Genomic DNA, 8935 nt, shown 5'->3' with positions numbered 1-8935 from the left:
GGTGGTGTCCATGCCAGTTTGGACGGTGCCCTTGGCCATGTTCACTGACCCAGTGAGCCCACTGGACACTGCATCTTTCGTGCCTGTGAGGACGGTCCTGGTGGTGTCCACACCCATCTGGACGGTTCCTTTGGCCACACCCATTGCTCCAGTGAGCCCACTGGACACTGCATCTTTGGTGCCTGTCAGGACAGTCTTGGTGGTGTCCATGCCCATCTGGACGGTGCCCTTGGCCATGTTCACTGCCCCAGTGAGTCCAGTGGACACTGCATCCTTGGTGCCTGTGAGTGTGGACTGGGTCATGCCCAGGCCTCCTTGGACCACGCCTTTAGCTGTGTCCACGATGTTGGCCATCCCACACGAGAACGCATCCTTGGTCCTGGTCATCTTGGACCACACTAGGTCGTTTGTCCTGGAGATGACCTGATGAGGAAGGACATTCGTGATCAAGCAGAGAGTGCTAGACACCTCACTCCCCACCCTTCCCCAGATCTCCACCTCATCCCTAACATGCCCTGGGGAGTGGGACCTTCCTCCCAGAGGCCCAGCCTGCTCACCTCCCACCCCGACATACCTCCCTCCCTGGCTTCCAGGTTACAGCCTGCTGAGCTCTGTCACAGCGCCACGTGGTTCCCCTGATACAATAGATCCCCCACTGCTGACAGCTCTTCCCTAGCACCTCTGGGACCCTCCTTGCTCAATATCCCTTAGCCTTGTGCTCAGTAAGCCATTGGATTCCATGTTTTCTTCATCTTGCCTAATCTCTATGGCAATTTTGAGACAGGTTTCCCCATCACGGGGAGAAATCTGAGGAGGCCAAATGCTTGTTAGCATGCATGTATTCAAGTCAGAGAAGGGGATCTGGGTATCTATGTTTAGAAAAGTAATAACTGGAAAAGTACAGGGCCAAGTATTGGATTTGAGCCATAGGAAACTGTCGATAACTTGGTAGGTCAAAAATCAGGGCAGTTTCCTCTCGTTCATCCAGACTGCTGAAGGGCTGTGATGGCCTCAGGGTTGCCACCACCCAGGTTCAACCAGCAGTTTCCTATTTCCAATTCAGGGGTTCTTAACCCAGGGTTAGGGGTGACCCAGGGTGATCCTGCCCCCCCTCCAGGGGACACTGGGCGATGTCTGGGGACATCTGTGACAATCACAACTTCAGGGAAGAGGGTGCTCCTGGCATTGAGTGAGTGGGTGGGGTCAGGGATGCTGCTCAACAACCCCCAGTGCCCAGGACGGCCCCACACAGGATGACCCGGCCCTGAGTGGGCAAGACGACTGAAGTTGAGCAGCCCTGAAATGTTATTCTCACCACCTGCCTCCTGCCCAGCATCGTCTCAAGTGGGCATCTTGCCCACGGAGACCTGGGTTCAGCTCTTTCCCACACTTGCTGTGTTACCTCAGGCAAGCCACATCCCCTCTCTGAGCCTCATTTGAAGAGTGGCAATTAAAACAGCACCTCCTGGACTTCCCTGGTGGTGCAGTGGTTAAGAATCCGCCTGCCAACGCAGGGAACATGGGTTCGAGCCCTGGTGCAGGAAGATCCCACATGCCACGGAACAACTAAGCCCATGCGCCACAACTGCTGAGCCTACACTCTAGCGCCTGCGAGCCACACCTACTGAAGCCCGCGTGCCTAGAGCCCGTGCTCCACAAGAGAAGCCACCAAAATGAGAAGCCCGCGCACCGCCATGAAGGGTAGCTCCCGCTCTTCACAACTAGAGAAAGCCCATGCACAGCAACGAAGACCCAACGCAGCCAAAAATAAATAAATAAAGAATCCCCTCCCAGCCATTTAAACAAACAAACAAAAACAAAAACAGCACCTCCTTCAAAGATTGGTAGGGAAAACTGAGTCAAGGTGCCTGAAGCACTTTGCAGGGAACAGGTGCTCCATTAATGCAATTGAAGAGGGGTGGAGGGGGAGGAGTGAAAAAGTGGGGAGGGGGGCCCTCAGCTGCCGGGGTCCATTTTAATTTGGGCCACAGGGTGAGCCTGGTGGTTCTTTGCCCTCCGAGATGCTCAGATCTGGCTGAGCTGAGGGCAGAGCGGAGTCGAGGAAGACTCCAGTGTGGGGTGTGTGCTGGGCGGAAGGGTTGTATCAGGGCTCTGTCACCCTGCTATGGCCCTCAGCAGTCTTACATCAGCCACTCCGCTTGCCCTGGCCCTGGGGACGTGGTTATATGGGCGGTCCCCGGTCATCCAGGACCGAAGGTGGATGCATCGTTGGCCACTGTTCAGCCTCTGACTGCCCAAGGTTCAAATCCCATGCTACAATGTCTTGCTGTGTGACCTTCGGCAGGTGGCTTGGCTTCTCTGTGCTTCAGCTTTTGTGTGGGGTTCTATTGCTCCCTTCCTCGCAGGACGGTTGGAAGGCTTAACTATTAAGCAGCATATGTAAACACTGAGCCCAGAGCCTGACACAGGGTGAGTGAGTTACCACTGTTTGGGTCGTAATGTGCTAGGCACAGAACTGGAGTGGGGGTGGGGGGTGTCTGTAGACCGGATGGAGCCTCATGGTGCCAGGCAGTAAGGCAGTACTGGACCCATTTCACAGATGTAGAAACAGAGGCTCAGAGGGGAAGACTGGCCTGGAATCCCACTGGGGTGTCTGCCTGCTCCTTGGCCTATGACAACCCCCAGACGGCAGGAACTGAAACATCCCAGGAGGAGGTACCCAAGGGGAGGCGGAGGCCGTCAGACCAGACCAGGCTCTGCCAGCCCCTCTCACCCTGTCTGAAAGCGGCAGCGTCTTCTCAACGTCCCTGGTCGTCTGCTCCGGGTCGGTGGCCACTGTGGGGACAAGAGCCAATCAAGCAACCCAGGGAGGGACACGCACTGGCATCAGCCACCCTGAAGCCCATTGCACAATCAGTGGGCACAGCCCAAAAGGTCAGGAATGTCCCAGCTGCCCTGCCAGGGACGGCAGAAGGTGACATCCACGGCCATGGGTCTGGCTCCCTCAACCCCCAGGAGCGGTCTCCTGGAGCAGGGGTTCTCTAGAGTTTTCTCTGCCTGGGTCCTGGGTGCTGGACGCCCACCCAGGGTGATGCAGGGAGAGGACTTGGGGCCCCGCCCTGCCCCACTCCACCACAGCTGGCAGCCGCCTGCCGGGCCTGGGTATGTGGAGCAGAAGTCAGCTGCCTCCGGCTCCGGGCCCAGAGCGGCCGCCCTAGCCTGAGCTCCCCTGCACCAGCCCCCCTTCAGGACTTGGGGCTAGGGCTGCCCCGAGCACCCCAGCTGAGCAGGCTGTGTGACGCCAGGGAAGCTGCTGCCCCTCTCTGGAACCAGGATCAAAATCTTTGATGAGCTTAGACATGAAGAATGCCCAGCCCCTGGTCCACAGGGCGTCAGAAACGGGGTGATGGAAGGTGGACGGGGGGGTTGAGAATGTGGGGGGCATTGCTGGCTGTGCCCCCTTGGGCCACTTATATTTATGCCTCAGGTCCCCATCTGGCGCTAAATGAGCACGCCAGCTGCGTGGGGTCTGTTGAGGTGACGCAGGCACCTATGAAGCACCCCCAAGATGGGCAGAAGTCCCTGCAGGGGTCCATCTCCATAGCTCCCGCCTCCATGGAGCTGTCCACTCACCCTCAGCCTGGGGCTGGGCAGTCTCGGCAGCTGGAGCACCTGTGGGATGGGCGACTGGCCGGGCCTCTCTCGCTGAGCTGTGGGCGTGGGCCACCTGGTTCTGGGCAGAACTGAAGCCAGGCAGGGACCCAAAGAAGCTGCCCAGGGTCTACATGGGGTGGGGGGCAGCATGAGCAGAGCCAGGCCGTGGTGGCGGTGGGGTGAGGGGAGCATCAGAGAGCCCTGGGTTCCCAAACCGCCTCAGGCCTTGCTCCTGGATGACCTCAGCCACTCTGAGCCTCAGTCTCCTCGCCTGAGCAATGGGCAGGTTCAGCCTGCCTCCCATGGACAGAGAGAAAGTTCATCCTCTGGGTCTCTCTCCTTTTCCTTCCGTGGCCCACATTTCTCAGCTGAGGAAACTGAGGCTCAGAGAGGGGCCGAGGCTGGCACAGGGTAACACAGCAAGGAAAGAACTGAGGCTTGAGTGCATCCTCCCACCCCCCACCCTCCAGCTTGGGACCGGAGGGAAGATTGGCACTGTGGCCTTCAGAGCCCTCCCTCCCCCACACACCCCCGGGAGGCCCCCCCACACACCCCCGGGAAGCCCCTCCACACCCCAGGACTGTGGAGGTCACCTTCCCAAGGTTCTGGGGTCTCTCCAGGCCCCAGCTGTGATCTTTCCCTCCCACGCCTGCCCTCACCTTGCCCTTGGGTTTGGGGGGATCCCGGCCTCCTTCATCTTGAGCAGACATGGTAATCCTCTAAGCAGCTGGAAGGGCAGAGAGGGGGCATGAATGGCGGGTCCCGGGCCTCCTGCCCCACACCCATAACCCTGAGCAGTCCCCCGATACCCGCCCGGAGGCCAGCCTCACCCTGGCATTGCTCACCTGGACCGTGTGAGGGTCCCCTGGAGTGACAGGCAGCACAGCCCTGCTCTCAGCTCCCAGGCCTTATAGGGTCTGGGGTGGTGCCGGCCTGGCCGGCAGAGGCAGGCGGCCAGTGGGCCAAGGGAGGGCCCTGGATAGTCACGTGCCTGCCCGCTCCAGCGTGGGCCCCGGGCCCAGCACCTTTCCCCTGCTCTCAGCACTGGGCAGCCTCTGCCCGTGGCCCCCACCCCCACCAGGCTGAGTGATTCACGGGCCGTCCTGTACCCTCAAGGCACAGCCTGCACACTCTCGGCCTCTGATTTCCATCTGTGTGATGGGCATGGTTCAAGTCGCTCTGTTGGGCCACCTTGGCCAGTTACCATCCTTGTGCTTCAGTTGTCCCCTCCAGACTCCTCACCGTGGCCCACAAGGTCTTACCTTCCTCCCTGCCCTCATCTCCCTCCCTCTCTGCCCCCCTCACTCACCATGCTTCAGCCACACAGGCCTCCTCTCTGTTCCTCCAAATCTCCAGGCATGGCCCTGCCCCAGGACCTTTGCACCTGTTATTCCCTCTGCCTGGAGCATCTTCCCCAGACACCCACACAGCTTCTTCCCTCACCTCCACCAGGCCTGTCTTTTGTTCACTGCTGTGTCCCCTGCAATAGAACAATACTTGGCACACAGTTGGCAACTTAATAAATGTTCAGCTAAACGGACCAACTCATAGGGTAGTTGTGAGCGTGAAATGAGGTCACGCATGTAACCTGTTAACCCCAGTGCCTGGTACCTAGCAGGTGCTCAACAAACATCAGCTTAGCTTTGTCCAGGCAGAAAGACAGGAGCAGGGTCTGTCCTGAGCAGTGAGGGGACGTGTCACTCTCCAGAAGGGACTTCCCTTGAGAAAGGGCCTAAATACAGACCAAGACAGGACACCAACAGAACTGGAGGTGCCCTAGAAGTGAGATCCAGGCCTGGTGGGCTTGGGCCAGCCGAGGGTGGATTCCTGGAAGAGGCATCCTGTACCTGAGGCCACAGAGCTGGGAAGTGGCAGAGACAGGATTTGAACCCAGATCCAGAGCCTATTGCCAGTAGGCTGTCTGTGGGTGGGTGTGCAGGCAGAGAAACGACTGCTACGCCCTCCTTGAATGCCCCCTGCCCGCCCCTGGGACAGGGACCCCAGCTGTGTCCAGTTGATGGCTCTGGGTGCTAAGCTGGGAGGAGGGAAGGTCCAGCCACTGGGCCTGATGACCCCCAGGTCGTTTCCTTGGAGCCATCACTGTGTTTGCCAAACAGTTGGGGAACAAAACAGGGGTGTCTCCCAACCTCCTCAGCCAATGCTTCCCAAAGGTGGTGGCAAAGGGGGGTGGGAAACACAGGGTGTGCCTCTTCCCTTCCCTCCCCTCTCCGCAGGGCTGCCACAGCATAGCGAAGGGGGAGAAACCCAGCAAAAGTAACAAAAATGATCATAAACACCGAGTCAGGTCCCTTCCTTCCTCTGCCCACAGCCCTCCAGGGCTCCCACCTCCCTCAGGGTAAAAGCCCAAGTCCTTCCTGTGGCCCACAAGACCCACCCTGTCCCCTCCCTGCCCTCCCCCCTCCCTCTCTCCCCCTCGCTCACTCTGCTCCAGACACACGGGCCTCCTGTCTGTTCCTCCCACACGCCAGGCCCGGTCCTGTCCCAGGACCTTTGCACCAGCTGCCCTTTGTGAGGAATGCTCGTCCATCTTTGCACATATGTCACCTTTTCAGAAAGGTCTTCCTGGACCCCTCCTCTCCTATTTTAAAAAATATCGCCCTCCTTGTACCCCTGCACACTCCCCATCCTCCAGCTTTCCTCATCACCTACTAAGACAAATAATTTACGTATTTTTCTTGTTTATGGTCTGTCCCTCCTAGAGGGCAGAATTTTTCTGCATTTTCCTCACTGCCGTGCCCGCAGGGTGCAAGACTGGCACACAGCAGGCACTATTTAATAACTATTTGTTAAATGAACCAACGAATGAGTGAATGATCGATAGCTTCCACCGGTGAACGGCCTACTAGGATTGAGGGCTGCTACCTTACTCCTACTTTCATACCTGTTTCACAGAGGAGAAAACTGAGGTCTGGAGAGGAGCAGTTGCTTACCCATCCGTTTGTAGACAAGGCAGGGACTCAACCTCAGGGCCTTAACTACTGCTCCCTCCCCCCAAATTCCAGGACTTACCTCATGCTCTTTCCCTCCCCTCAGGGCTGGTCAAACTGATTCTCCACTGCCATGCCTTTGCCTGAGCCGATCCCTCTGTCACCTGCCCCTTCTGTGTGTCATTCGGCTCATCCTCACCAAGCCTGGCCCTCCAGGAGCCCCCAGCCTTGTGAGGGAAGAGAAGGCAAGGCTGCCTGTGGTTTATGTCCAGGTAGAAAGCAACTTGGAGCCCCAAGAAGGTGGGCTGCAGAGGGTTGGAGCTATCCCACCAGGGGAGAGTCAGGGAAGGCTTCCTGGAGGAGGTGTCATTGGGGCTGGACTTAAGGATGGATGAGATGTAGCTGAGAGATGGGGGGGAGGCATTCCAGGCACAGCCTGAACAAAGGCCCTGAGGTGGGGGAATGTGCATAATTCAGCGGGACCGCAGCAGTGTCTGTCAGCCCAAGGATGAAACCAGAAGTCCTCAAATGCCAAGGTGAGGAGCGTGGACGTTTGGTCTGAGGACAAAGGGAGCCACAGACATTCCCGAGGAGGGGCAGGGAAGTGAATCTAACTGGTGGGAAGTGGTTGGGACTCCCAGAGCCACCCCTGGACCAAGTCCCAAGGAAGCCAGGGAACACCCTGACCTCACCACATCAGACTGTGCTTTCCTAACACCCTGCCTGGCCACAGGGGAGTTTAAGGGACAGCGAAGAACACGGTCAGAGGACAGGGGCCCCCACGAGACTGGCCTGTGCCCCTTACCCTGCGTTTGTGTCCCCCATCCTGACCAGTGCAGCCAGAGAAGCCATAGCAAGTTCAGCTCCTACAGATCCAGTGAGGAGGGCATAGGAGGGGCTGCTCCCCCTCAGCCCCCTCCTCTTGATCCTTTGCAGTTTCCAAGAAATTCATTAAAGTGGGAACAGCTTCCATTCCAGGAACCTCCATTTGAATGCTTAACCCGGGTGGGTGGGGCACTAACCGTGGAACTCCAGACAAGATGTCCAGTTGGTCAGCGACGCATCACTCCTTTCAAATTTCGAACCCTGGCTTGTGCCATACGGTCGCACACCTCTGAGGCCCCCAGCACCCCGCCACTGAGACCCACCTCGGCTGGAACAGAGGCCACTCGCCTTTGGACAACACGAAGCACCTTTATTCTAGAGAGCAAAACTCCAAACAGCAAAGCAAGTGGGTGTGGCAGGTCCAGCTGTTGAAGCATCTTTGGGGACCCCTCAGTCCGCGATAGACAAGCTGGGGGAGGAAGGGGACACTCACTTTTCAAAACCCCAAACAGAAGCGTGTGCTTCTATCTGGGCAAAACATGCAACTCTCTGGGGAGTTTTGATCAGCTTCTTGGGGTGGGGCAATGCGGGACCACAGCCAGTGAATGCAGCTTGGGGCTAGTCAGACCTGAGTTAGGTTCAAGTCCTCATATGTCCAAGGGAAAGACTGGGGAGGGTCTAATATCAGTGAAGCTGATCTAGGATTCAGAGTTAGGTCCCCAGGCCCCAACTCTGCCTGGGCCAAGGCCAAGGCATCGGCTAGTAATGCTGATGCATGGCCGCTAGGGGGCAGCAGGGATCTCGGGGTGCAGGACGGCCTCCAGCTGCCTTCGGTGCTCCACGGCCCCATCGGGTCAGAAGTCCAGTTCTGGCATCAGGGTGTGCTTGCGGCGGCTGGGGGGCTCAGGCTCCTCCTCGGGAATGTCCCCGGAGAGGCCCATCCCATCCCCGTACTGGGCTTGCCAGGCTCTCTGCTGGGCCGGCCAGTTCAGGTGTGCCCAGCGGGGGTCGGGCCCCCCCACGACCTCATCCACCAGGGCCTCCAGGTCGGGCGGAGGCCCGGGCCGCTCCACGAGGATGGGCGCGAAGGGCCCGACCAGCCAGGGCAGGGGCACGGCCTGCACTACCAGCTCCAGCAGCTCCTCCACGCACGTGTAGGCCCGGGCCACGCTGCCCCGGCCCTCGGCCAGCACGGCCGCCGGCACGTCCTCGAAGCAGCTGGCGTCGGCGAAGGCGGCCTGCAGGGCGTCCACGCTGCGCCGCACCTCGGCCACCTTCTCCTGGGCGCTGGGGGGCAGGCCCCGCACGCTGGTCTCCAGCGCGTCCACGGTGCTCTGCAGCTCCCGCATCAGGCTGCGGGACAGCACCAGGGTCTCCAGCTCTGCCTGCGGGGTGGCGGGGTGAGAAAGGGGAGAAGGGGGAGTAGGGAGGGAGGGGAGGGAGGGGAGGGAGGGGAGGGGAGGGAGAGAAGGGAGAGAAGGGAGAGAAGGGAGAGAAGGGAGAGAAGGGAGAGAAGGGAGAGAAGGGAGAGAAGGGAGAGAAGGGAG

General features: G+C 59.1%; 2 protein-coding genes across 2 annotated transcripts in view; both read right to left on the bottom strand.

Moving 5' to 3' along the window:
• PLIN4 (perilipin 4) overlaps positions 1 to 4343 on the bottom strand; it is an 11656-nt gene extending 7313 nt beyond the window's left edge. Inside the window, 5 exon segments of the mRNA XM_027085424.1 lie at positions 1 to 11; positions 13 to 423; positions 2735 to 2796; positions 3595 to 3742; positions 4275 to 4343. The exon segment at positions 1 to 11 is cut by the window's left edge and continues 359 nt beyond it. Of these exon segments, the coding sequence (XP_026941225.1) occupies positions 1 to 11; positions 13 to 423; positions 2735 to 2796; positions 3595 to 3742; positions 4275 to 4325 (683 nt within the window). The 5' untranslated portion in view covers positions 4326 to 4343.
• A 3398-nt stretch (positions 4344 to 7741) lies between these two features.
• The window catches only part of PLIN5 (perilipin 5), a 7753-nt gene continuing 6559 nt past the window's right edge, over positions 7742 to 8935 (bottom strand). The window contains exon 8 of the mRNA XM_027085423.1: positions 7742 to 8773. Coding sequence (XP_026941224.1) covers positions 8243 to 8773 — 531 coding nt within the window. The 3' untranslated portion in view covers positions 7742 to 8242. The remainder of the gene's footprint in view (positions 8774 to 8935) is intronic.

The sequence above is a fragment of the Aethalodelphis obliquidens genome, unplaced genomic scaffold (assembly GCF_003676395.1).
Source record: "Aethalodelphis obliquidens isolate GAN/ISIS:26980383/991018 unplaced genomic scaffold, ASM367639v1 scaffold53, whole genome shotgun sequence".
Lineage (NCBI taxonomy): Eukaryota > Metazoa > Chordata > Mammalia > Artiodactyla > Delphinidae > Aethalodelphis > Aethalodelphis obliquidens.
Note: the sequence above shows the minus strand (reverse complement) of the source record. Positions and strands in the feature narration are given on the sequence as shown.